Raw genomic sequence first — 24,814 nt, forward strand, 5'->3', positions numbered from 1 at the left:
ATGGCCCCAGTAGAGGGCTTGTCCCTCTGCCCCAGGGGAATCTGGGGATAAGGGCACAAGTGGGGAGGGTCCAATTTAGACCAGCAGCGAAGCCCCCCCCCAGGGGGTTAATGCTACACAGCGTCACCCCTACTGGGGCTTCACAGCTCAGCACCCCCTCCTCTCCTGACTGCCAGGGGGCCCTCCAGACACAGCCCACAGGCCACATCTCTCTCGGGTTGGGCCAGGAAGGAGGGCTGGGGGTGATTCCTCCGTCCCCCAACCATTTCTCTCCCAGTTTTCAAGAGACTCCCAACCACTATTGGCTCAGAAAATTAATAGTCTATAAATACCCCAAGCTCAGAGCAAAAAGGGGGTGGGGCCAGGGGAGATGGCACAGTGCGTGGACGCAAAGGCTGGTGGCTGGTCTGTCCCCCTCCCTCCCTTTCCTATTAGGAGAGGGCCCCACACTTCCACCTGAACCCCAGAGGCAGGCTGGGGCCAGCCTACTGAAGCGCCCCTCCTCTTTTTTTCCTGGAAAAATAGACCAAGAGAAAAAAGCATAGGTGTGGAGGAGACCTGGCCGCAGGGGCAGCGCAGCGGGTCTCCAGTGGCTGTGGGGCCTGCCGGCCACCCTGAAGGCCAGGGTGCAGCTGCAGTGGGCCTTCCCTCCTTGGCCCTGCCCGTCTGTAAAGTGCATCATGAGGCATCTACGTTTTTGACTTAAACCTGAAGGGGTGGGGGCGGCTTCCTCGTCTCGTCCCACTCTCGGCCATCTGGAGTGACTGCTACATCTCTGGAGCTTGGGAAGTGGGCGGGGAGGGCCCGGCTTGGCCGAGGACGGGAGCCACCACGGGAGGAAGAGGTGGGGAAGTGTGAGCTGAACCAAGGAGGCAGGAACCAAGTCCACGGAGAGTTCATTAAACCATGGTAAGAATGGAAATTAAAACAAACAAAAAAAAAACCCCCCCAAAACCCCAAAAACTGAAGAAAAAAAAAAACAAAAAACAAAAAACAAAAAACAAAAACAAAAACAACAACAAAAAAAAAACCCAAAAACCAGAAGGAAGCTGGTAGGAAGGGAGGGGCCTCCCACTGCCCTGACCCCAACTGCCTGCCCTCCCGCGCGCAGGCTGGCCCAGGGGACTCTCCGCTCAAGGTGGCCGGGCGAGGGACGTGGTTCCTAGGCCACCACGAACTCTGACTTAATGTCAGGGTTGACTTCCGGCTTCCAAACGGAGTCCTCGAAGTCGAGGCCCAAGCCGGAGGCCTCACTGGGCCCGCTGCCCCCACCGCCACCGCTGGTGTCGCTGCGGCCGGCCTTGCGGCTTGGCGGCCAGTGGTAGGGCCCGCGGGCATCCCGCCGGGCCTTCCTGCGGAGCCGTTTCTGCTGGAGCAGGAGCTGGAGGCGCTCCACCTTGCAGCGGGTGGCCCGATTTTCTGTCTGCCGCAGCCGGTCCCCTGAAAGGAGGCAGTGACCATGAGCCCTGTGGCCCTTGGGGGGAGAGGCCAGACAACCCCCAATCCCCACGGCATGAGGCACCACCCAGCATTCCCGGTCGCCAGGAGGTGTCTCAGACTGGAGGCTTCTCAGGCCCCGTCCACCGCAAGACCCGGCCAAGGCGGGTGCTGGAGCACACCGCCAGCCCCACTGGTCAGGTGGGACGTTGGCCCTCAGGCTGGTGGCTTTGTTTCCCCTTCATGACCTGGGCCGGAGGCCCGCCAAGGCAGAACAGTGACACTGTTCCACAGGGCTCAGGATTTCCTGGGGCCGGCTGGGTCTCTGGGGGACTCAAGCCACCCCTGGAGCAGCAATGCCCCCTCCTTCATCAGACCAGGCCATTCACAGAGGCCCCACCTGCCATCTGGACAAAGTGCAGGGGGGTGGGGGGAGGGAAGGAAGCGCCCCCCTCGGGAGAGGACAAGGACACTTTGTGCCCCAAACACACATGCTCCGTTCTCTCCGCTCTCCTGCGGAGCAAGGCAAGCAGCAGCTGCCGCCCCCCCTCCCAGCCCCCCGGCGGGTCAGCTGCTCTGAGCCACGCACAGAGGGGCCTTGAACAGCCCAGGGACGGGCGGGGTGCGCTGGACACTCACCCAGGGGCTTGCACATGCGGGCCTGGCTCAGGGAGGCCGGGGCTGCAGCCGCCAGCTTCTCGCAGGAGGTAGTTTTGGGGGTGAGGTCCGGGGCAGGTGAGGCGGGCGCGCACTGCGCGTGGCAGCGCAGCTGGGTCAGGGACGGGGGCATGCCCTGGTAGTGCCGCGTGGCACTCAGAAGGTCGTTGAGGATCTGCAGGATGGTGCCGATGTCACGCCGCGGCCGCCCGCTGCTGTCCTGGCAGTTGGGGTGCAGTGTGCCTGCAGGAAGTGGGGGGCTGCTGGTGAGTGCGGGCGGGATGGACACGTGGCCTCTGAAGCGCATGCGCAGACAGGTGGGCCCCCAGGGTGGGAGCAAGCACGCGGGGACCTGCGCCTCCTGGGGGCCCACAGCCTCCTGTATGGTGGGGCACGGGCCAGGAGACCCCGGGGGGCGACGGGTGAGATCTTACCCCCACCCAGGCGCTGCCTCTGGGTGGCAGGGATCTGTGCAGGGGTACTGCGACACCTACCAGAGAATGTCCCTGAGAAGACCCCCGGGGCATGGTTCACGAAGCTCTCGATGACAGCGCCAGGCTTGCGGGAGCGGGAGGTAGGGCTCCCCCCGGGGGTGGAAGTGGGGCTAGCGCCAGCACTGGCAGGGGGCGAACAGTCCATCTGCAGGATGCCGGGGAGAAGAAGGCAGGTCAGCTGCGGTGGGGGGGGGGGGGTGGGGGGGGGAGCAAGGACAGTCCCTGGAGGCTGTAGACCTGGGGCTCTGAGCCCCCAACCCTCCGTGAGGCGGGGGACAGCCCACCTTTCCCAGACTCACCTCAGGGCAGGCGGCGGAAGCGGAATGGGATCGGAAGGAGCCGGCGGTGACAGGCGAGGGGGACGTGGGGGCAGGGCTGCTGGCCATCGGGGGGACTCGGGCAGCACCGGCCATGGGCCGGCAGGGGGACACGGGGGCGGCCATGCTGGGGTCCCCACGGGCAGCGGCGGCGGCAGCGGCGGCGGCAGCCAGCACGTGGCGGTGCTGGAGCGGGGCGTGCTGGGCGGCCAGCTGCAGCTGCACGAACATCATGTGGTCCCCCACGCGCAGCGCCAGGGTCAGCGGCGAGCGGCCCGACAGGAAGTCACTGACCTGTAGAGAGGGGCCCGTCAGCGCCAGGGCCCCAGCCTACTGCGCCCCCAGCCCGGCCCAGCCCCGGCACCCCACGCTGCGTGACCTGGGGCCTCTCGCCGCCCCTCTCTGGGCTCTGGGGTCCCTGTCGGTGCCACGGACGCTTAAATAAAATGAATCGGTATTTCCGGAAGACGCCTCCGCCAGCCCGGCCCGGCCCGGGCGCCACTGGGGGCTGTGGGGGACAGAGGCGGGTCAGATGGGGGGGCCTGGCCCTCCCTGGCCAGCTTGGTTCTTTCAAGGGGAAACTGAGGCCAGAGGGGGCAAGACCCAGTCAGCAGTCGCTGCCCTCAAATACCCCCACCCTCCCAGCTCCCCATCCTCTGCCTGTGAACACCAGAGGGGAGTCAATCGCAGACCCCCTCCCAGTTAAGCCACCCAGGCAGCGAGTGGGCGGGAATTCCTGGACAAATTCTTCTTCCTAACCTTTGCTTTCTCAAGATAAATATTTATCTGTCCTGGGTGGGGCTGAGGCTGAGGGGGAGGCTTCGCTGCTGGAGGGGGCCCTGATGGTTCTGAGGCCTGGGTCCCACGAGACCTCTATGCAGCCCCAACACAAACCCTCAGATCTGGTGGGTGGCGGTGGCAGGGGGTGCATCCGACACCCAGTGCAGACTGGGTCCCTCCTCTGGAGCCTGGCCAGTGCTGAGCTTGCCCCCCCGGGGGGGGGGGTGGGGGGGGGGGGGGTGGAGGTTTCTGAGAAGTGACACAGGCCGGGATGACTCAGAACCACCGCCTCCCAGCCCTCCGCTGGCAGCGGCTGGCGTAACCTTCTCTGCTTGGGGGCCGCAGGGAGGCGGCGAGGAAGGCGGGCAGTGTGCAGCTCCCCCAAACCCTGAAGCCTGGTCTGCAGGGTACCCTCCCCGGGTCCAGAAGCTCCCCTTGCAGGAAAGGCTTGGGGTGGCTCCCCAAGAGCAGCTGGGGAGTCCCCCCCCACCCCTCCGCCCTGCAACTTCCTCCCTGGGGAGGGCGAACAGGCGGGCATGACTCGGTGCCAGGCGGGGCAACAGCCCTGGGAGCCAGTCACTCCGCCCAGCGCCCCCCCCCCCCCGCCTCCTGACGCAGGCACTGTGGGGCGGATGTGAACCAAAGACACCCCTGGCCCCCCTGCCAACCGCAGGCCCCCCTGAGAGCCGATAGCTCAGTTCCCATCTTCACCGGGAAATCCAGTGCGGCCCCCACCCAGCTTCTGGGACCCCAGCTCTGCCTGTAGCCCACCGGCCCTCCTGATGGCAGACCACCCAGCACCAGCGCCCCTCTTCCTCCTCACTACCTAGCTGGTGAGGACAGGATGCTACATGTCGGGGAGGGGGCGAGGGCCTCCAGGCAGGAGGAAGGGAAGCCGCTGAGCAGGTTTCCTGCGGCCAGCCCAGCCCACCCCCTAGCCGGGGCGGGCAGCAGCCTGCTTCCCCACCCTGGCAGCAGGCGGATAGCTGAAGCCTGTGTCACCCTCCTGGGAGGAGGGCCCTGCCGCCAGAAAAATGAGGAAAGGAAGAGGTAAAAAAAAAAAAAAAGATAAATAAATAAATGCTGCAACAAAACCGGGAACCCGGCCGTGGGCCAGTCCCTGCCTTCCTCCTCAGCTCCTGGCCAGTTGCTAAATATTTTCCTAACATCCTGTCTAGGCTAAGGCCCTGGGGTGAGAGCCCCCCTCCCCCTTTTGGGGCAGAGAACAAAGGCCAAAGGGAGAAGGGGAGGGAGTCACCCCTTACAATGGGGTCAAAGAAGCCGGAAGGAGTGTCACCCAAGCTGGCCCCTCCAGTCCTCCTCCCACCCACCCACAGAAATGTTTAAAAAAAAAAAAAGATCGCCCTGGGGAAACCGCAGTGGCTGTGGAGGGAGTACTCCTCAGTATAGGGCTGGGGCCCCAGGCCCAAGGTCACCCCGGCAGGCAGGCTTGTGAAAGCCCAGCCCCCTCCTCCATGGCAGCCACCGTGGGAGAGAAGGCCCTCAAGGTCAGGTGGTGAGTGCGGAGAGGGAGGAGGAAGAGGAAGCTGGGTGACCAGCCCAAACTGGCAGGAAGACTGGGCGGTGCGTCCCCTCCCTCCCCACGGGTCTCCTGGGAGCACAACCACCCCCCCACTCCCAGGCCCTCCCTCTGGTCTCAGAGGGACCGGCGCGGGTCTTACCTGTGTCTCGGTCAGGCTCTCCAGGGCCTGCATCACAGACTGCTCTGGCCTCGAGGCCTGGGACTGAAACAGAGAAGGCGCTCTGAGCGGGCGCTCGGCTGCAAGAGGGCCCGGGCACCAGGGCGGGGGAGCTGCTTGCCGGCGGGGCCGCCCTGGCAGGGTGTGTGCTGGGAACCAAGCTCTCAGGGGAAGGGGCTGCCCGCCTGCGCCAGAGCCTCTGGGGCACTGTGCCCCAGCCATTTACCATGAGGCCCGCCTCCACGGTGGGCACCAGCGTCAGCTTGCTGCCATCCCCCACGCCGAACTCCTGCAGCTTCCCCGAACTGAGCCGGCTAGGGGGAGGAAGGAAGGGAGAGGGTGAGGCCAAGGAGACACGGCGGTGAGGCGGAAGCACAGGCCAGGGGGGAGGGCTGTGTTCCTGGGGGAGATATGGGAGCTCTACCCACCCCTATCCCTTCCCAGCTCCCCAACCAGAGGGGGGATATGTGTGTGTATGTAGGGGGAGTGTCAAGTATCTGGCCCCGAAGGCCCCCATGCAAGTGGCTCAAACCTCCTCGGGGAAGAAGCCCCACTCTGGGCTGGGGCACCACCTCAGCACCTCAACAAAGCACTTTTTTGTCGACAGGCGCAGTGCACCCTTGCGGTCCTCTGCCACCCTCCCCTCACCCCACGGCCGGCCCCTGCCTGTAACTCCGGCCCGGAGCTTCTCTCTGTGGGAGCCACAGACCTTAGCCTTTAGGGTCTTTTGCAGTGCCGGGCTACCCCTCCTCCCTCCCTCCCCGGCGCCCGGCGCAGGCCGCGGCGGCTCAGACAAAGGAGACCCTCCCCCACCCGCCCCTCCCCCACTGGGGCCCCTCCGCTGGGGATGGACACTGTGTGTCCCTGGAGGCCCGCGGGGGGGAGTGCTCCCCGGCCTGGAGGCGATTTAAATACCAGGGGGGAGGGGGAGACTGCGGGAGTGCTCGGTGGTTAGAACAAAGGGGGGTAGAAAAACGCAAGTAGGGGAAGAAAACAGCCAGACGTAGGGGGGGGGCACCGAGCAGATGCGGAAGCCAGCGGGAAAGCAGGCAGAGAAGGAGGCGGCCGCGCCCCCCCAACCCCGCTGCCGAGACCCCCACGCTGACCCGGGACTCCTGCCTTCCCAGGAGGGAGGGGGACGCCCTCGCAGCAGCCTTTGTGCAGCGACCCCGGGCGGGGGAGGGGGCCGAGGCAGGCAAGGCCGAGCAGAGGGCGCCCGAGAGCGCGCGGCGCGCCCCCGCCCCCCGTCTGGCCGCCCCCTTCCTTTCCCGTGCGGCGCGCTCTTTGTTCCCGCCCGGGGGCCGGGGCCCGAGGGGGCGGCGGGTCCGAGGGCGGCGCGCGGTACCTACGTGTCTTTGTGGAGCAGCGCCAGGCGCTCCTTGGGCACTTTGAGCCGCTGGGACAGCCGCTTGCGCAGCCCCTCCACCGTTTCGTCCGGGGGCACCGACAGCTCATAGCGGGTGCCCGTTGTGCTATGGATCGCCAGACTCATGGGCGCCGCCTCGGCCGCCGGGCCTAGCTCGCAGGCGCCGCCGGGGGCCCCGCGCCGGCAGCTCCGGGCGCTGCCGGGCTGCGGCTCCATCCCCGGCCCGCGCTGGAGGGCTGGGGTCCACTGGGCGCCGCCAATCCTCGTCGCGCCTCCGGGCAGTGCGGGGGGGTTGGGCTCCCCGAACCGGGGGTCCTCGTCGTTCCTAGGGGAAGCGCACGAACCCTTCGAGAAAGTCCCAGGAGCGGAAGGTGAATCAAGAATCAAAAATCCGAGTGGCGCTCCGGGGTCGCTCTGGCTCGTCGGGGCGCCTTCCGGGGGTGGGGACTGCACTCGCGGCTCCTTTCAAGGACGCTGGGCGTGGGGGAGGGTCCCGAGGAAGGGGCGCCGCTTAGGCGGTCGCGTTCGGTGTCGGCCGCCGCTCGGGCCGCGCTTCCCCGCGCGTCCCCTCCCTTAGCAACAGCCGTCCCCGCCGCCGCCGCCGCCGCTTGAAAGATCTGGGGGTGAAAGTAACAAGAAAAAAAAGTTATAATGTATCAACGTTCCAAGGGGCGGGACTGCCGCCCCCTCCCATTCACTACTTACTCCGCCAGCCCTGAGTCGGCCAATCGCCGCGCGCCGAACGCCCAGTCGGCCGCGCGGGCGGGCCAATGAGAAGCGCCGTGGAGCTGCCCCACGTGGCCGTGCGGGCCCGCCCATCGCCCCGCCCCCGGCCCGGCGGCCAAGGGGAGCTCGGCGGGGGCGGGGCTGGCGCCGCTCCGGCCCGCCCCCGCGCTCCACCCGCCCGCGCCGGGGGCCATTCATACCGCCCGCAACAAAGGGCAGGCGGCCCGAGGGGGATCGGGTTGAGTTGGGGAGCGGCGGCGCGGGGTCCCTGTCCCGGACGGCGCGGCGTGGGGGCGGGCACTATCCCCGCGCCGGGAGGGGCAGGAAGCCGGGGTACCTCCCCCCGCGTCTGTCCGGGAAGCCGCCGCGAGCGGAAGCGGGAGGCGATTCCTGCGCTTCGGGGCCCGGACGGCTCTCAGGAGGTTCGGCCGCCGGGCGTCCCCCACCCGTGGGGCGTGAGGTCCCGGGGAGGAGCGGGGCTGCGGGCGGGGCCTGCACCGCGGTGACGTGGGCCGGTGCCGGGAGGGCCCTCCCCCTCCCGCACCTTCCCGCGCCGGTACCACCTCGCGTCCCCCCCCTGTCCCGCGGGCCCGGCCCGCTTCCCTAGTTGCGCCCGCCCGAGCCGTGACGTGACGCAGCGTCCTCGGCTGCGCCCGCGCGCGCCGCTTTGAGCTGCGGTGAGTCAGCAGCGCCAGCGCGCCCCCTGCCGGCCTCGTCCGGGAGCGCTGCCTGAAGTCCTGGGGAGGGGGCGAAGCAGCTGCCCCGGGGCGGGAGAGAGGCCTACGGGACTGCTGGCGAGGTGGGAACCTCCGCTAGGGGTCTGGAGCCTCTAAGGCGGGAGGCCAGGCCGCACAACTGGAGAAACTGAGGCTGAACAGCAACTTGCTCAAGGTCACTTGCGGGGTAGGAAGAGTTGCCCGGTAGGCGGGGCGGGGGCTGAGGTCTTGCCTGGGCGGTGCTGCTTGCGCCGAGCCCCTCCCATCCCACGACCCGAGGGGCTCGCCAGGGCTGGAGACACCCCGAGCCCTGCCTGCCCCGAAAACAAAGAAAAGTGGGACACCTTTAAGAGCCTAGAGTGGGGCCTTCCTACTAGTCAGGCGAGATCCCACCCGCACTCACCGGACGCGGCCGGTCCAAGGTCTCAACAGTCCCGAGTGTACCCACGTCCGGGGACAGAGCGCGGTGGCGGGGCAGGTCTGGGGCCGAGCGGGCGGCCCCCAAGCCTTTATCCGCACCGCCTTCCCTCGGGGTGGAGTTTGGGCGGGCAGGGGGCGGAGGGCCGGGCGGCCGGTGACGCAGGCGGGCCCCCGCCCCTGCCTGCAGGCCGGGGCCCTTGGGGCGCCTTAGGTTCTGGGCCACCCACCCCGAAGCCTCGCCTCGTATATTGGGGGTCTTTCCATAAATGCTGCTGAACCCAAGGTCACGAACGGCAGCGCCGATGGGTCGGATCCCCAGGACGGGGTTTTGGGGTGCACAGGTTGGCTCCCGCCCCGCCCCCTTTCCTGCCACTCTAGGCCCGGTGCTTCCGCCTGGGGGCGCCCGTGTGGGGGAGCGCAAGGGAGGGGGGGGTGCCTGAGTCAGAGGCCACGGTCCAGGAAAACAGGCTGGAGTCACCTGCCTGTTGTGGGGGTGCCCCAGCCAGCTGCCCCAGCAGCCTGGCCTCCTGCATCCCTTAACGGTGACCTCAGAAGGCATTTACGGAGCGATTAACCTGCGCCAGGCCAGCCTAGTGCAGCTAGTCACCACCCACCGCGCTGTGACCTTTCCGAGCCTGTTTCCGCGGTTCTCCACGGCGGTAGACGGATGGGGAGAATCCAGCTCGGCTCATTCTGGGGGCCCGGGGTGGGCAGGATCACCCCACCCATTTCACAGACCAGTTAACTGACAGCAAACAGCAGCAGGTGGAAATGCGGCCAGTCCTCGTTCTCCCAGCATGTGCTCTGGGTCCAGTCCTCGTTCTCCCAGCATGTGCTCTGGGTCGGCAACTGAGGACGACCCTGAGTGGTGTGGGGTGCTCAGTCTTCCTGCTCCCCTGCCCCTTGTCCATTTATCTGGTTTCTCACTGTATCTGGCCTGACCACCTCCACCCCACCCTAGTCATGGGCACCCCTCCCAGGGCTGTGTTCCTTTCCAGGTCTCCATCCTGCTCCCACCCAAAGTTCCTGCAGCCTTCGACCTGCCCCCTCCCACCCTCACCATCACCTCCACACCCAGAGGCTCCCAGCCCCACAGGGTCAGGAGACCTTTGGGAGGGGGGCCACTGGGGGCTGGGATGGAGGAAGTGCTGGAGCCTGGAGAGGAGGCTATGGGGCCACCGCTGAGGGCCCTGCTGCTGGAGGAACAGGGGGGTGGCAGAGGGAGCTGTGTGCCCTGAAGCCAAGCATTTGGCGCTGGGTCAGGGACTTACAGGCACGGCAGACTGGGCTGTGTGATCTGCGGAGGGGGTGAGACCTTGCCCTTCAGGTCACCAGGGGAGCAGCTGGTCCTCCCGGAACTGGGGCCCTGAGGGTCCATGCACATTTAGGAGTGGGACAGCGCTCTCAGGAAGGGACCATGGGCCCAGCCTGACTCTACAGGTCCAACTTAAGAAACACACCAAGTCAATCCACTTCCTGCTTTCTTTTCCCGTTTAAAGGATCCCGTGCTCTAGTCAGCCCCTGGGTGTGGGCACACACGCAGTCCAAGGGGACCCCCTTCCTCAAAGAAGAACAAGCCTTGTGTGAGCCTGCTCTCGAGCGAAGGGTGGTGACCTCCGGTTCCTGGTTGTATGACCCACTCCACCCTGGGTGTCTCCAGCCCAGGACAAGGCTCCGGGCAACTTAGGCTGTCCCTGCAGACCCACATCAGGTGTGGGCATCCCTAACACCCCAAGGCTCCCATCTCCCTCAGGAGGCCTGCTCTGTGCCGAAGAATCTTACCTATGTTCAGAGCTGTCCCTGGCCAGAGGCTGAACCCTCTCAGGAACAGGGGTACGGCTAGAAGGACCGCTGGTTTGGGTGCCCGTCCAGCAGCTTGGCTCAACGTGCTGTGGTCGCACTGCCTTACCTGTCCGTGGCGTTATTTACGGTTCCCAAAGCGTAACCATGAACTCCAAAACCCAGAACAGGGAGGGGTGGGCCTGCTCCTGTGAGCCCACGGCTGTCACAACACCCTTTGGCCTGGGGAGAGTTAGCTGCTCGGCCTACAGCCTGAGCAGGGGGACCCAGGAAGAAAGACCCCATAGCTGTGAGCTCACTAAGAAGCCTCCACAAGCAAGGCTCCCGCGACATGGAGCACCAATGAAGCCAGGGGACAGTCACTCGCACGGGACCATGACACACAAATCCACAGCCCATCTGTGCTGACAACATGCCCGGGGGTTGGGGGGGGGCTCCCTGTCACCTCCAGACTGCCAGTGACACACGGGAAGGTCCAGGCTCTCCCACACACTCACCACCCTGGAATCCCCTGTCAGCCCTGCTCAGGCCCACGGCTCAGGCAGGGGGGTGAGGAGACCCCTCCCCCAAAGTCTCCTGCCGGGCCACCTGGAGCCAGCTTCTGGGCCATCCCCATGCTTGCAACCGAGAAGAAATGGAACAGCACACAAGCTGCGCAGAGCCAGGGCTGCCCCCGCCCGGCAGCCCCACCCCATCTGGGGCCAGCCCAGGGGCCTGGATGGCACAGGTGCCAACACCACCAGGGACGAGGCGCTTGGCCAGCCAGGCCACCCACAGGCCGGGTGAACAGAGGGCTGGGCCTCTGTGGGAGCAGGCAGGACCCGCCTCTTCCCAGCGTGGCTGGGGCGGGCCGGGGAGCCCACAGGGCAGACGGCACATCCTGAAACTTGGCAGAGCCCCAGGTGGCTGTCCAGCAGCCCAGGCCTGGCCCTGGAGCGGCAGCCACGCCCCTGCCTGCCGTCTCCCCACGCCCGGCCAGCAGCCTGTGCCAATCCCCACCCTCCTGGGCTGATGGCACCCCGCCCACCACCTACCCTGGTTTTACAGGCCATGCCCCCTGCACACCCCACTCCCCAGTTTACTACAGACCCCCGAGGACCTTTCGGCCCCAGCTTCTAAGCCCTGGAGCCTCAGGCTGGTGTTCAACGCCTGATCCCCGTGCAGAGACACACACGGCTGGGACAAAGGCCAGGGAAGGTCCTGAAGACAGAGATCCAGGCAGCACACAGAAGCAGCGTACACGAGTCGGGTCCCTGGCTTTTAATGGGGGGCTCGAGCTGGGGTCAGGCCATCCCTTGGAGGCAGCTGGGAGCAGGTCTCCATGGCAGGGGCTACAGGCTCAGGGGGATGGTGGTTGACACATGAGGTTGGGGGCGGGAGACACAGCCCCTCCTTAAACAGCAGAGCAGGTGTCTGGGCTTACCCCCAGCCACCAGGCCTGCCCGCCCTGGTGAGGAGGCGGGATCCCGGCGGGCTCTCGGCGGGAAGCTAGCGCCGTGCTGCCCCCTGGCGGCCTTCTCTGGCGAGACCGCTCCGGCCACAGGAGAAGCCCCGCAGGCGGCTCGCAGCCCCCCCCCCCCCCCCCGCCGTCAGACCGGCCCCCTGCCAGCCGGCTCAGCCTGCCCGGGACACCCCCTGCCCAGTTCTGGGCCTCGGTTTCGCTGCTGGCCAGGGCCACGCACCGCCTACTCGAGAGCCTTCACCAGGGCCTCGTTGGCCTCGATGCGGATCTGGATCTCAGCCCTGGAGGCCTCATCCGCGGCCCCTGACAGCTCCGACTGTGCCTTCTCCAAGTTCACCTTGGCTGCCTGCGGGAAGCGGGGAATGGGTGAGAGCCAAGCGGCGACCCCAGCCTGGTGCCGGCCCCTCCACCAAACTCGAGTTCCCTTCCCGGAAGTCATCTCTAGCACAGCCCCGGCCTCCTCGGTGCATCTGTCTCCCTTGGGACACTCACCCCCACGTCGAGCATGTCCAGCGTCACGGCCTCTTCGGCCAGCAACTGCACGGAGGAATCAGCGTTCACTGTGACGGAGCCACTGCTCACTACAGGAAGAGGAAGGCGTGAGACCTCCACACCCACCTGCAGGTGACACGATCACCCCCAAACCAGGAAAGTGGCTCCACGCTGTAGCCCTAGAGTCTAGCACAGAAAACAGGCAGCCGGAGAGAATGACACACGCACATGGGGCTCAGGGGCACCCACTGGAGGCTGGACGCAGGGGACACCCACCAGCCCATCAGCTAAGCCAGCACGAGGACGGAGGCGGGAGCCAGGTTCGAACCCTGCTGCGCCTCACAGCTGTGCTAGTGGAGGCACGTCTTGGAATGCAGGGACCTGCACCTCCTAAGGGGCCCCTCTGGCACTGGGCTTGACCTCTCTGTCAGACCCCTGTCCCCCGCCCCGCCTCCCTACAAGCTCCTTAACCCCAAGCCTGCTCTGTGCCCTTTACTTTTCCCAAACCCGTGCCCAGACACTGGACCCGACCTGGGGAAGTACGCGACCCCTAGCCAGCCCCTTCCCACCAGACTCACCAAAGTATTTGGAGGTGGTGCCGTCCTCAGCATGGACAACCACCAGCCCCGGCCGCAGGACCTGCAGGGTGGGGACGTGGGCCGCAAGGATGCCAAAGGCTCCTGTCTGTGTGGGGACATCCACTTGCCGGACATTGGCACCGTTGAAAAACACCTGGAAAGACGACACGGAGCGCGTCACTGCAGGCCAGTCTTCCGGCGCTGGGACCGGCTCTCCTGCAGGAAAAGGGCCAAAGGCAGGAAGGAACACTGACGGCGGACACAGAGACGCCCCCCGCGCGAGACCGGGGCTTTGGCCCCCGCAGCCTCCCCCTGCCGACCTCTAGCGCAGGGCCCGACCACACAAAAACGCTGCAGGAGCACAAAGGGCGCACCAACCCGGGCGGGCACCCAAGAGAACGAGTGTCCGACGCTGTGGGACATGCGGAGCGGGCGGGGGGGGGGGCGGGGAGGTCGAGTCCGTGGACGTTGGCTTCCAGAGAAAACTGTACAGGACTCGGATTCCACACCACAGGGAAGAGCGTAGGGCTCGGGAGGGAGTGCGGGGGGCGACTCCGAGGTGGGGGGCTCGGAAGCCGGACCAAATGAGACGGAAGGGGCGCGGGTCCGGGATCCCAGAAGAGGTTGGGGGCCTCGGACACCCGGAGGCTGCGGAGCCCGGATTCTGGACGACACCGGGGAGGGACCCAGGGAGCGGGACAAATGGGGATCGACACCCCAAAGGCTGGGGTCTCCGACTGCGGACACTACGGGTCCGGACCGGAGACGGCGACCAAGCGGGGTCCCGAGCCAGACCGGCCTCCGAACCTGCGTCGGTGAGGCGAAGGTGAAGGACATCTGTCCCGGGCCCGCAGCCGGGGCCGGAGCAGCGGCGGCCTCGGCGTAGGCGCGGGCCTGGCGTGCGAGGGTACGCAGGCCCGGACGGCGGAGCAGCGCGGCGGGTAGCATGGCGACGGCTGCCGGGGTACTCCAGCCGAACGCTGGAAACGGAGGACGAGGAGGACGACGCGCGGGGACCTCTGGGAAGAGGAGTCCTGGCAAAGGCGCACGCGCGCACTACGACTCCCAGCGAGCCGCGCACATGGACGATGCATCGCGCCCCGCGCGCGGCATGCTGGGGCTTGTAGTTTTCTTCCAGTTCCAGAGGCCAGCCGCGGGGTAAGATCGGGTATGTGCCAAAAGCCTCCGCGGAGCAGGGATTACTTGAATTCAAGATTTTGGGGGCGCTCCTTGGATGCCAGGTGCTAGAGCCATCAAGAGGAATACCAAGATTCCGGCTTTGGTTTGGGGCGGTGGGGACGTTTAACAAACATCAGTGTGACGAATACGCAAACCATATGGCACGTTGGAAGCTACGAAGTACTCAAAAGAGCAAAGAAAAGCAGCGCTGGGGGCCAGGATGGGGTGGGCTGCGACTGTCGGACGCAGACGTGCTGGGAAGGGCATCCTGGGCCTATCTAGCGCGGACAAGTGCCGGGCGCCGCGGGCGCGGCTCGGATGCAATACTCGACGGCGCCGGCAGAGGGCACTCGGCGACTGGAGATACACGCACCGAGGCCTCGTCCGGCCTCCGCCCCCGCGCGCCGCTGACGCACGGACGCGTGCGCGGGCGGCCCGGGGCTGCGCTGACGTCTCCTCGGCTCGCGCAGCCTCGCTCGCGGCGTTGACGTCACCACTCCGCCCCCGCGCTCACGCAGGTGGCGCCCAGGGCCAGGCCTCCAGGCTCACATCTTGGTCTCCGGCAAAACGTGGAGTGTGGGTTGGACGGGGTCGGGGCCCACACCGGGGAGGGCCTTGGCTGAGGGGCCGAGGGGTGCAGCCACAGGGGAGGGGGTGTCACTCCTGGGCCCGGGTCTGGGCACACGCGTTGCGACGCGGTGCTGCCCCCCGTGGCTCCCCAACCCCAGGGGCTGCCTGCATCCTAGCTGCCTGCCTTCCAGCATCGGGGGCGCCTGTGGCCAACACAGGGGAAGGATGCAGACCTAGTGCCCAGACCCCCGCCGCCTCTGGGCATCCCGGCCCAGGGTGTGTGCGCACAGAGGGAAGCCGGTTCGCATTTCTAGGGGTGCGTCCCGTGTGCAGTTCCCAACCTTTCCCAGAGCCCCAGGCCCCACATGGAGGTGAGCCTAATCTACCTCATCAGTCCGCTACTCGAACCCATCCACTGGGCAATTTCTCTCCCATTCCTACTCCAGGGGGGCCAATGCGTAAAGGCAGGACCTGTTACTCAGGCCCCAAACCTAGGGTGACCCTGGAGCTCTCCAGTGGACCCCCGTGGGCATGGCCTGTCCACTCAGTGGCCACTCTTACTGGTTTGCACAGCCCCAGCCTCCTCCCCTGTCCTCCAGGCAGGTGAGTTCACACACAGCCAGCGGCACCATGTCATTCTCTTGCTGGGAACCACAAGACGGCTTCCCTTGTTCCCTCCAACACAACACTTTGATTTCCAAACCTACTTTCTTACCCCAGGTCCTTTGCACATCCAGCTCCTGCTCACTTGAATCAGCTCTTGCCTGGGTGTTCACTCGACTGGCAGATTGTCTTTGACGTGCCGGCTGGTGCTATGCCTGGGGACCCAGCTCCTGACTTGGGACTCACCCTGCAGTGACGGAGTGGGTGAGGAGGACACGACACACTGGAGCAAATAACAGGCGACATGCAGGGCCACAGAAAGGGGCAGGGTGGGAGCTGCTGTTTACCAAAGGTAGCCAAGAGGACATGCACTGAGACTTGGCCATTTAGGAAAGAGTTGAAGGAAGCCAGGGAATGACTCTTGAAGCTGAGTGGGAAAGAAAGAGCCTTCGAGGCTCGGCACCTGCCAGTGCAAAGGCTCTGAGGTTGAAGTGGTAGTGTCAGTTTTCACTGGAGGGGAAAGGGGTGACACCGTGTTGAGCATAGGGCCAGGGGGCTTGGGCTAGGACCCAGACCACCCTGCTGCAGGTTGGTGTCCTACGAGGACATCTAGAAGAACAAGTCACGATTCTCTGAGATGGAGAATGGGGGCAGCTTTGTGGGTCATCATCAGGCATGGAGTCTCTGCTGGAGTAGTTCTGATGTCACCCGGCGCTGGGCAGGCCATGGTGGCACTCAGCACAGGTCATATTCTATTATCGTTGCTCGTTGTTTGTCCCAACAAGACGCAGCGCCTGGTGAACCTGGCAGTGCCACATATTAGGGAAGAGAAGCGGGGAGCATATATCCAACCCCCCCCAGACTGTGTATCCTGGGGACTCCCAGGTTGGGGGAGGCGAAGGAGGGGAAACCAATGGACGGGACTCCTCCCCTTCTTTCCGCGTCCCTGCGGACCCTGGGAAGGGTCAGAAGCTGTGTCGCAGGGGAGGGGGTGGAGACTCAGCTACCGCCGGGAGAGCCGCTCGGCGTGGGGAGGGGGCGTCCGCGAGCGCAGGCTCCGCCTCCCACTCCCGCCGGAAGGGAAGGGGAGGCGGTGGCCCGCGCGCAGTGAGCCAGACGCGGCGGCGAGCGCGGCGGCGAGCGCGGCGGGGGCGGTCGGCCCGGGACCGGGTGGCACCCAGCGGGTCGGAGCGGGCTCGCCGCCAACGCGGTCACGTGCGCGGTCCCTCCTCTTGCGCCTGCCTCCCCCGCGCGCCGCGCTCTCCATTCATAAATTCTCCGCCTGCTCCGCGGCCACCGGGCACCGGAGCCCGCCGGGAACGCCGCGCAGCCGCCCGCCCGCCCGCCCCCCATGGGCCGCGCGCCCTGGCGCTGAGGTAGGCGCGGCGGGCCCGGGGATACGCCAAGGCGGGCGGGGGCAGGCCGAGGCCGCGCGGCCCGTGGGATCGCCGCCGGCTCCCGACCACCCGCCCTTTCCGCGACGCGGCGAGGCCGGAGGGAGGGAGTGGGGGGAGCAGGGGCGGGCGTGCGGGCCGGTCCGCGGGCCCCGCAACCCCCGTTTGGGGCCCGGGAGGGGGACCCCCCCCCCCGCCCACGCCCTATCCCGGCCTCAGTTTCCCCTGAGATGCAGCGAGCGCGATGGCGTCTCCGTCTCCTGGATTAGCCCGAAGCGGCGATGTGCCCGGAGCCCGGCTCTCTGCCTCTCCGTGAGGGCTCGCCATCCCGTCCCCGGGGCTGGTTGGGGGCGCAGGGATGGGCGCGGTGGCGAGCGAGCTCGGGAAGGACCGGCTGGACCTCAGGGGCGGGCCCGTGGGGAACGTCCGCCCTCGGGTCTGGTCCCCGCCTACCCCTAGGAGTCCACCTCTCTCACCCCTCGGCTTCCTGCCATCTTTTCTGGCCTCCTGTCACGGCCCCTGCGCTTCTGCCCCCTCCCCCAGCCGGGACTCATTTCCCGACCTACATTTTGCGCGCCCCATCCCCTTGAGGATACCGGGCAGCCTCGGTCGTTCTCGGACCGAGCGCTGAGAACACCTGGCTTTCGCCAGGCCCTCCCCCTCGCCCCCATTCTCGGGGCCTGTTTCCCCCCGCTGTCGAGTGGGGTTACAACCCGGAGGGGCCGGGGACGCGGGAGCGTACACAGGCTCCCCCTCTCCCCTGGGGAAAGGCCGAACGCGCGCCCTGCCACTCAGGGCTGTGGGGCACCCGGCCCAGACTCTGCCGCCCGAGATTACAGAGTGCAGTCCCGGGTCCTTCCCACCGGGAGGAGCTGGCGTAGGGAGGGCGGGCAGGTGCGCTCTCCAGGCAGCCCCTTTCCCGAGGGCTGAGCTCCCCTCCCCGGCCTCAGTTTACCCCGAGCCCAAAGCAAACGTGGAGGCTGGCGTGCTTGGCCAGAGCTGCTGCTCGTGGAGGCGCAGGGCCCCGCGCTGGGCACTGGCGGGGAGGCGGCTGCAGCAGCCATCTTGCCACCCAGGACCGGCTCAAGCCGCCCTGCAGGAGGCCTCCCTCCCCCGCACCCCCTCCTCTCCCCCAATGCGCCCTGGCAACACCCCCCCTCCCCGCTCGGCCTGCTCGCTCAGTCGCCATGGGAACCGGATTCTTCAGGGCTGGGAACAGATGCGCCTTCTTTGGCCTTTTCGCTCCCGCTAGCACTGGGTGGAGGGGGACAGCTACCTCCCGGAGTTGTGACTTGTAGGCACTGAGCTCAGTTCCTGCACCCCGTTCCACAATCCTGGCACCACTCCCTGTAGAAGCAGTCTCCGGGGCTGCGGCAGGCGGCCCCTCCTCTCCCCCGATGCGGCTGGCAGGGCCCCTGGGGTCTCCCGGTAGTGAGCCAACAGCCTCAGTGTCCCCGTTCCTCCTAGGACTGCTTTCCCCTTTCTGGGCAGGGTTCCCGGCCAGCTGCTGCCTTGCTGGGCCGGCCCCACCGGCTGGGGAGGTGATGGATAGCATACACCTCCCCCGTTCTAAACATGGGGAAACGGAGGTCCTCACGTTGATCTAAGCGGGGTGGGGGCTGCCTCGGGGCTCTCCTCCACCTCCCGGTGAGTCACTGCCCGGTGTGGACTCCTACTCCCACTCCCTGGGAGCTAGGAGAGGGAGGGGACAGAGGAGCTGGTCTGAGCAGGCCCTGCCCCCCACCAGGCTCCTCCTCCTAGCTTCAAAATGCAGCCCACGCCCACCATGGCCACGGCCGCCAGCACCGCTGCCACCGTCGCCCTGACCTCGAGGTGGGACAACGCCACCGGCAGCCCCACCGTGAGTGAGGGGTTTGGAGTGGGGTGGCTGGGCCGGGCGGGCCTCCAGAGGCCACGCCCAGCGGTCCTGACCCCTGCTGGCCCACAGGCGGAGCCTGACCCCATCCTGGACAACTACGTGCTGCTGGTGGTGGTCATGTCGCTCTTCGTTGGTGGCACGCTAGTGGTGCTGTCCGGCGTGCTCCTCGTGTGCAGGCGCTGCTGGGAGGCTCACCCGCGCTTCAACAGGTGCGCAGTCCACCCACCCCAGCGGCCTCCCCGGGGTCCCTGCGGGCCTGGAGCCGGGGGACCGTGCGAGCGCGCACACGCGCGTGCGTGCCGACAGCAGGCGTGAATGTCAGCCCGTGTGGTGTTGGGGGCCTGCTTCTGAGTGCCTGGGGAGCACGGTGTGTCTGCACCGGGGCCTGGCCCCGGGAGCTCGGGTCCTGGCAGGTGGGCCCTCCGACCCACCTTGCTGTCCTGCGGTATCTCCCCAGAGCGACGGAGGAAGCGGAAAAGACCGCCACCACCTACCTGGACAATGGCGCTCGCCCGGCCCAAGGTGCGGCGCCCCGCCAGGCCCGCCCCCTGCCCACCTGCCCGCCCTCCCGCCCGCCCCCTCGGGCCGCCTGACCGGCTGTGTCTGTCTGTCTCCCCCACCAGACTGGGCGCAGCTCGATTCCGACTCATCTCTGTTTCCTTAGAGCCCGCGCGTAGGTGCTCACAGGCGCGTGCTGAGCGAGTGAGTGTGTGAGCGGATGTGTGAGTGCCGCCCCGCCCCCGCCGGGCCCCGCCCCTCGCCCCCGCCCCGCCCCGCCCCGCCCCGGCCGGCCGCCCGCCCAGCGCCAGGCGCGGCCCGCCCGGGGCCCACCCTCTCGGCTCTCCTCGCAGACCCCGACTTCAGGGGGGAGGACCCTGAGGGCCAGGACGCGGAGACGGAGCGCTTCCTGTCCACCAGCTCCACCGGCCGCCGGGTGTCCTTCAACGAGGCTGCCCTGTTTGAGCAGAGCCGGAAGTCGCAGGACAAGGGCCGCAGGTAAGGGGCGGCGCGGCTGCAAGGGACCCGGTCCCTAAGGGATGTCCCAGAGCCTGATGCCCTGTGACTGCGCTCCCTGAGCGGTGGGTGCTGGGCGCTGGCCTTGCTCTCCCCCAGAATTGACGGGGTGGGCTGTGGAGCCAGGGACAGCTGGTGTCGGCTTGGGGGTTCAGGCTGTCCAATGGAGGGCCGAGCGTGGGGCGGGGCGGGGGGTGCTGGCTGGCACGGTGACTGGCAGCCATGCCGGGCGCAGGTACACCCTGACGGAGGGGGACTTCCACCACCTGAAGAATGCCCGCCTCACCCACCTGCACCTGCCGCCCCTCAAGATCGTCACAATCCATGAGTGCGACCTGGGTGAAGCCGGCGCAGCCACCCCTCCCCACGCCACCGCCGCCCCCAAGGCCAACCTCGCCATCTTCCAGGTGAGTGTAGGGATGGCAGCCGGCTTGGGGCTCATTGGACAGGACAGCGCCCCTGCTGGTGGTCCCTTTCTCTCTGGGCTGGGCCCCTCATCTTAGGACAGGGGAGGGGGACCTGGCTGGGGTGCACAGTGGGCTGTGGGTCCAGCAGTCCCCCTCACCCACCCATGCTCTTTGACCTGTTACTGCTTCCTCCCCTAGCCCCCGGGGAAGGCCCTCACCGGCCACTCCGTGGGCCCCAGCTCCGCCCTGCCAGGTGACCCCTACAACTCAGCCGTGGGCCCTGCTGACTTCGAGATCAGCCCCTTGGCATCCAGCGACTCCGGGGAAGGCACCTGGGTGAGGGCCCCCGAGCGGCCCCTCCCCTCCCTGCCCCACTCCAGGACAGAGGTCAGCCCGTGGCCTCCCCCACCCTCACTCCCCTTGCTCCTGCCTGACCTCCTGCATGGGAAGAAGAGGGGTAGGCGGCACGTAGACTACGCAGCCACCCCTCACGCGCACAGAGCGTTCCAGCGGCTGGAAGGGGCAGGTCAGGACCCAGCCCGAGCCAGGGTACAAATGCTCTCGGACACTCACCCTTGGTGACACCTCTGTCTGGGGCTGGGAGGACCAGATCTGGCCGGCGCCTGGCTGAACCCCTGAGCTCAGCGTAGCTTCCAGCCGGCCACTGAGCGCCCTTTGCTGCTCCTCTTCATTCTGGGTGGGGCGCGGTGGCGCTGTCTGCTAGAGCTGCCCACTCGCGTGCAGAGCCGGGCCTAGGCTGGAGCCAGCGTGCAGGGCAGCAAGGACAGGGCCCTGGCTGAGAGCATTCCTCTTTTCTTCTAGTTGGATCCAGGCACCAGGAGCAGCAGGCCTGCCGGCCCAGGGCCCGCAACGGGGCACAGGGAGGCCGGGCGCGGGGAGGCAGGCCCTGGCTCTGGGGCCGGACCCGTCCTGCAGTTCTTCACCCGGCTGCGGCGCCATGCGAGCCTGGACGGGGCCAGCCCCTACTTCAAGGTCAAGAAATGGAAGCTGGACCCCAGCCAACGGGCATCCAGTCTGGACACCAGAGGTAAGCTGGGACCCTTGGCAGAAACTGGGCCCCGGGGGTACAGCTCCCACTGCTGCCCCAGGCAGCCTTCAAGAAGGAGGTTTCACGCCCAGGGAGGGGTCAGTGCTCTCGGACCCCAGGCGCCTGCCCCATACTGGCTGGCGGCACCTGTCTGCCGGCAGGCATCTTGCCCAAGGGCTGCCAGCTGGTTGGGTCGCACACTGGGCCCCAGCGAAGCAGGGGGTTGGCAGACCGGTGACCTGTAAGGCAGGAGACAACAGTGGTTTTGGATCTGTCGTCAGCCTGTCTGGTGTGGCAGTGTGGAAGGAGCTGCAGACTGCGTATACATGAGTGTAGATACGCGCCAATAAAACTTTATTTACAACAACAGCTTGCAGGCCCGTTCGGCCCCGGGGCTGGGCCTGAGCATCCACAGGCCTGAACTACTGAGACCAGCCCTTCAATCCTGCAGAGCCCAGATCATGGAGAGCCCAGGACACAGGGCTTCCTCATCCCCAGTCCAAAGCAGGAGCCTGTGTCTGGGGTTGGGGAGGTGGGCACCGACGTCTCTATGGATCCCTTTCCGGGGGACTCGGCCAGGACAGGACAGGCTGCGGGGCTGCCTGCTGCCTGCGGGGGGGGGCCCCAGTGCCAGGACAGGTGAGGAGACGGCACAAGCCCCCGTGTTGGGGGCTGGCTCCAGCTAGCGCAGGGAGAGGATAGCCTACTCCACTGCCTTTGGGAGCAGAGATGGAGACCCTGATTCCTGAGGACGATTAGAGTGGAACGTAGGTGCACAAGTGCCCGGAACCTGTCTGCTGGCTGACTGGCCTCCCCACACCTGCGGCTTTCCCACCCAAGCTTCTCCCAGGCCCTGCAGGGGGCCCACGGGCAGAGGCAGAGCTGCAAAAGAAGGACCCCCCCCCACCCCGGCCCCCTGCCGGCCTGTCCATCACTCTCCCGCACACTCCGTTCTGCCCTTCACTTCGGGGGGCCAGTGCGGGTCTTGGCTCGGGCCGTATGTTTTTGGCCAGAGCTGTTCTGGAGTACTGTTACCTCCTGGACAACCTGACTCACACCTGTTTGTGCCTCGGTTCCCCCCCCCACCGCAGAGCGGGGGGAACCCTCCCCTGGCCCCAGGCTGACGCGCCTTCCTCTACAGGCTCCCCCAAGCGGCACCAGTTCCAGCGGCAGCGGGCAGCCAGCGAGAGCACAGAGCAGGAGGAGGGGGCCGCCCCCCATGGGGATTTCATCCAGTACATTGCCAGCGCAGGCGCCGCTGTGGCCTTCCCGCCCCCCCGCCCCTTTCTGGCCAGCCCCACCAGCCCGTCCCCCACCCTCGGCAGGTATTTTTCAGTAGATAGAAGTGCTAGGGGTGGACCTGTGGGCCCCTGCCCCCCTCAGTCCCCTCCCCCTTGCCCTGGGGAGGGCTCTCCTAACCCTGCAGACACAGGGTTCCGAGCCTCCGGTTCCGCCAGTCCTCCTGGAGGCTGCCTCACTGGGTCCACCTCTCCAGCATGCATCCCAAGAGGGAAACAGGGGGAGACAGGGGAAGGGCAGAAGGGCAGGTGGGGCCCTGGACGATGGCCCCAGGGTCCCCAAGACAGGATGCCTGCCCAGTCAGGGCTGTGAGGGGCACGTGCCTGCTTGGATGTTACTGCTTCCCAGTGGGGTCCACGGCCTGATGGGCTCTGCTGTGGCCTGGTGCTCCTTCCCACCTGCCTGTGTTCCTGACAGCTGCATGGCCCCTTCTCAGAAACTGTGACCCCTTCTGCCAGCAGCACCCCAACACTGCCCTCCTGGATGGGAGCAGTGGGGTGGTAAGGTCCAGGACTAGAGGCTGAGTGGGGCTACCCCTGATCCAGTCCATCCCCAGCCAGTCCCTTCCACACTGAGATGTTAGGAAGAAAGCAGCCCCACAGGACAATGTCCCTCTCTCCAGGTGAGGAGCCGGCCGCCTATGCTACGAGCAGGTGCTTGGCTGAGACACTGTAAAATGACCTGGTTGAAAAGCAGGTGCCAGGAAGACTCAGATTTACCCAGAAAATATACCCTGCAACGGGGACTGGCAACATTTTTCTTAAAAAAAAATTCATTTTCGCAGAGCCTGGCCAAGCCTAGGGGGTCCCCACCCATGCCCGCCCTTCCGGACCCAGAGTCAGGGGGGCTGGGGAGAAAATGCAGGGGCGTGCACAGCCTTCTTGACCGCTGCGGCCTGGCTTGCAGGCTAGAGGCAGCCGAGGAGGTGGGCGCCGCGGGAGGAGCGAGCCCCGAGTCTCCCCCAGAGTCTAGCGGCGGCGTGGGGACTGAGCAGCTGCAGCAGCAGGAGTCCGATGGCGAGCGGGACTCGGGGCCGGAGCAGGCGCAGACCAGCTACCGGGATATCTGGAGCCTGCGCGCCTCCCTCGAGCTGCATGCCGCGGCCGCCTCGGACCACAGCAGCAGTGGCAACGACCGCGACTCGGTGCGCAGCGGCGACAGTTCGGGCTCGGGCTCCGGGACCACCGCGCCCGCCTTCCCGCCGCCCTCGCCGCCGCCCACACCGCGATCCGCGGACGGCGAGGCGGGAGGTCCGCGGAAGCTGCTTCAGATGGACAGCGGCTACGCCAGCATCGAGGGCCGCGGCGCGGGCGACGACGGACTGCCCAGCGCGTCCGAGAAGCGCTCTTCCTTCACCAGCGCCGGCCGCACGGCCACTGTGGGCAGCAGCTTTGAGGGGGCGCTGGCGCCCACGGAGGCGCCCACCCGGCCCCGCAGCCCCCGCGCCTGGCCCCGCCGCGCCCCGCGCCGCGACTACAGCATCGACGAGAAGACAGACGCGCTCTTCCACGAGTTCCTGCGCCACGACCCGCACTTCGACGACGCACTGCCCTGCGCCACCCGCCACCGCGCGCGCGCGCACCCGCACCCGCACGCGCGCAAGCAGTGGCAGCAGCGCGGCCGGCAGCACAGCGACCCCGGCGCGCGCGCCGCCACTCCCGTCCCCCCCGCGCCCCCGTTCCGCCCAGACCCCCGGCCCCCACGTGCGCCTCTGCGCCGCGGCGACAGCGTCGACTGCCCGTCCGAGGGCCGCGCGGGCGAGGACCCGGCGGCGCCCGCCATTCCGGTCATCGAGGAGGAGCCCGGCGGCGGCGGAGGCGGCGGTTGCCCCGGCTCGGGCCTGTGCGTCGGGCCCCCGGGGACGCTGCTGGACAAGCTGGCGGCCGGCCTCGACGACAGACTGTTCCCGCCGCGCCTCGCCCAGCCCATCGCCGCGGCTCCCGCGCTGGCCGCCGCCGCGCCGACGTCTCCCGACCACAGCCCGGCCTAAGCCCCGCGCCCCGCACCCGCCTCGTCAGCGTCTCGGCGCCGCTCGGGGCCCGCGCCGCGGGACGCGCCTCCAGCCGCCCCCCGGTGCGCGCGCTCTCGCCCTCGGGTCACCTTCGCGCGGCCTCCGGTGCGCACGCGCACAGCCCCACCCCCGGCACGGAGTCGGGACACTCCGCGGCTCCTCAGCGTGTGGGCCCGGACCGGAGGGAGCGGGGCCGCTTCTCCATCTACCTTTGGCCTCGACGGCAGTCCCCGCGCTGGGGCGTCTTGCGCACAGAATGCCGGGAGGTGCACGCTGGTACCGGCACCCGGGAGGCTCTGGGTGGAGGAGCCAAGTGAGGCGCATGCGCGGGGCGCCCCGAGTGGGGCCCACAGAGCCTCGAGGGGGCCGGGCCGCACGCGCCGGAGTCTGCCGCGGGGCGCATGCGCCGAGCTGGGACCGCACCGCGGCTGAGCGGGAGCCGGCCACGCTGGCTCTGGGCTGGCC

The 24,814-nt window shown here is 67.5% G+C and overlaps 4 protein-coding genes across 5 annotated transcripts; 2 read left to right on the plus strand and 2 right to left on the minus strand.

Moving 5' to 3' along the window:
* Window positions 1–999: 999 nt before the first annotated feature.
* On the minus strand, window positions 1,000–7,346 carry LOC111161749 (midnolin). 2 transcript variants are annotated; one of them, XM_022525660.1, is made up of 8 exons: window positions 6,735–7,346; window positions 5,612–5,699; window positions 5,368–5,430; window positions 3,285–3,413; window positions 2,888–3,199; window positions 2,589–2,733; window positions 2,077–2,337; window positions 1,000–1,440 (listed from the first exon to the last, which is right to left on the minus strand). In XM_022525660.1, the coding sequence occupies exons 1-8, from the start codon at window positions 6,965–6,967 to the stop codon at window positions 1,163–1,165; spliced, it is 1,509 nt and encodes a 502-aa protein (XP_022381368.1). In that variant the 5' UTR covers window positions 6,968–7,346; the 3' UTR covers window positions 1,000–1,162. The 2 variants fall into 2 exon arrangements, with proteins under 2 accessions (XP_022381368.1, XP_022381369.1); XM_022525661.1 differs by lacking the exon at window positions 3,285–3,413 and having other exon boundaries at window positions 6,735–7,344.
* A 4,637-nt stretch (window positions 7,347–11,983) lies between these two features.
* Window positions 11,984–13,961, minus strand: LOC111161765 (ATP synthase, H+ transporting, mitochondrial F1 complex, delta subunit). Its single transcript, XM_022525696.1, has 4 exons — window positions 13,753–13,961; window positions 12,946–13,099; window positions 12,368–12,456; window positions 11,984–12,221 (listed from the first exon to the last, which is right to left on the minus strand). Exons 1-4 carry the CDS (start codon window positions 13,891–13,893, stop codon window positions 12,099–12,101), a joined length of 507 nt encoding a protein of 168 aa, XP_022381404.1. The 5' UTR covers window positions 13,894–13,961; the 3' UTR covers window positions 11,984–12,098.
* A 2,679-nt stretch (window positions 13,962–16,640) lies between these two features.
* Window positions 16,641–22,871, plus strand: LOC111161897 (CACN beta subunit associated regulatory protein). Its single transcript, XM_022525962.1, has 9 exons — window positions 16,641–16,673; window positions 18,439–18,552; window positions 18,640–18,779; window positions 19,028–19,092; window positions 19,422–19,566; window positions 19,820–19,991; window positions 20,190–20,327; window positions 20,814–21,039; window positions 22,181–22,871. Exons 2-9 carry the CDS (start codon window positions 18,460–18,462, stop codon window positions 22,648–22,650), a joined length of 1,449 nt encoding a protein of 482 aa, XP_022381670.1. The 5' UTR covers window positions 16,641–16,673; window positions 18,439–18,459; the 3' UTR covers window positions 22,651–22,871.
* Window positions 22,872–23,152: 281 nt separating this feature from the next.
* On the plus strand, window positions 23,153–24,328 carry LOC111161655 (voltage-dependent calcium channel beta subunit-associated regulatory protein-like). The gene has a single exon (XM_022525420.1). The coding sequence runs from the start codon at window positions 23,153–23,155 to the stop codon at window positions 24,326–24,328; it is 1,176 nt and encodes a 391-aa protein (XP_022381128.1).
* Window positions 24,329–24,814: the final 486 nt, after the last annotated feature.

This window comes from Enhydra lutris, unplaced genomic scaffold (assembly GCF_002288905.1).
Source record: "Enhydra lutris kenyoni isolate GAN:26980312 unplaced genomic scaffold, ASM228890v2 scaffoldscaffold86, whole genome shotgun sequence".
NCBI classification, from domain to species: domain Eukaryota; kingdom Metazoa; phylum Chordata; class Mammalia; order Carnivora; family Mustelidae; genus Enhydra; species Enhydra lutris.

Coding starts and splice junctions, on each gene's coding strand:
- LOC111161765 (XM_022525696.1), bottom strand. CDS start 13,893: ATGCTACCCGCCGCGCTGCTCCGCCGTCCGGGCCTGCGTACCCTCGCA. Junction 13,100..13,752: donor CCTTCGCCTCACCGACGCAG/GTTCGGAGGCCG, acceptor TCGTCTTTCCAG/GTGTTTTTCAACGGTGCCAA. Junction 12,222..12,367: donor TGGACATGCTCGACGTGGGG/GTGAGTGTCCCA, acceptor CGCTTCCCGCAG/GCAGCCAAGGTGAACTTGGA.
- LOC111161749 (XM_022525660.1), bottom strand. CDS start 6,967: ATGGAGCCGCAGCCCGGCAGCGCCCGGAGCTGCCGGCGCGGGGCCCCC. Junction 2,734..2,887: donor CTTCCGCCGCCTGCCCTGAG/GTGAGTCTGGGA, acceptor GGCATCCTGCAG/ATGGACTGTTCGCCCCCTGC. Junction 2,338..2,588: donor CTTCTCAGGGACATTCTCTG/GTAGGTGTCGCA, acceptor CACTTCCTGCAG/GCACACTGCACCCCAACTGC.
- LOC111161897 (XM_022525962.1), top strand. CDS start 18,460: ATGCAGCCCACGCCCACCATGGCCACGGCCGCCAGCACCGCTGCCACC. Junction 18,553..18,639: donor ACGCCACCGGCAGCCCCACC/GTGAGTGAGGGG, acceptor GCTGGCCCACAG/GCGGAGCCTGACCCCATCCT. Junction 19,992..20,189: donor CCAACCTCGCCATCTTCCAG/GTGAGTGTAGGG, acceptor TTCCTCCCCTAG/CCCCCGGGGAAGGCCCTCAC.
- LOC111161655 (XM_022525420.1), top strand. CDS start 23,153: ATGCCCGCCCTTCCGGACCCAGAGTCAGGGGGGCTGGGGAGAAAATGC.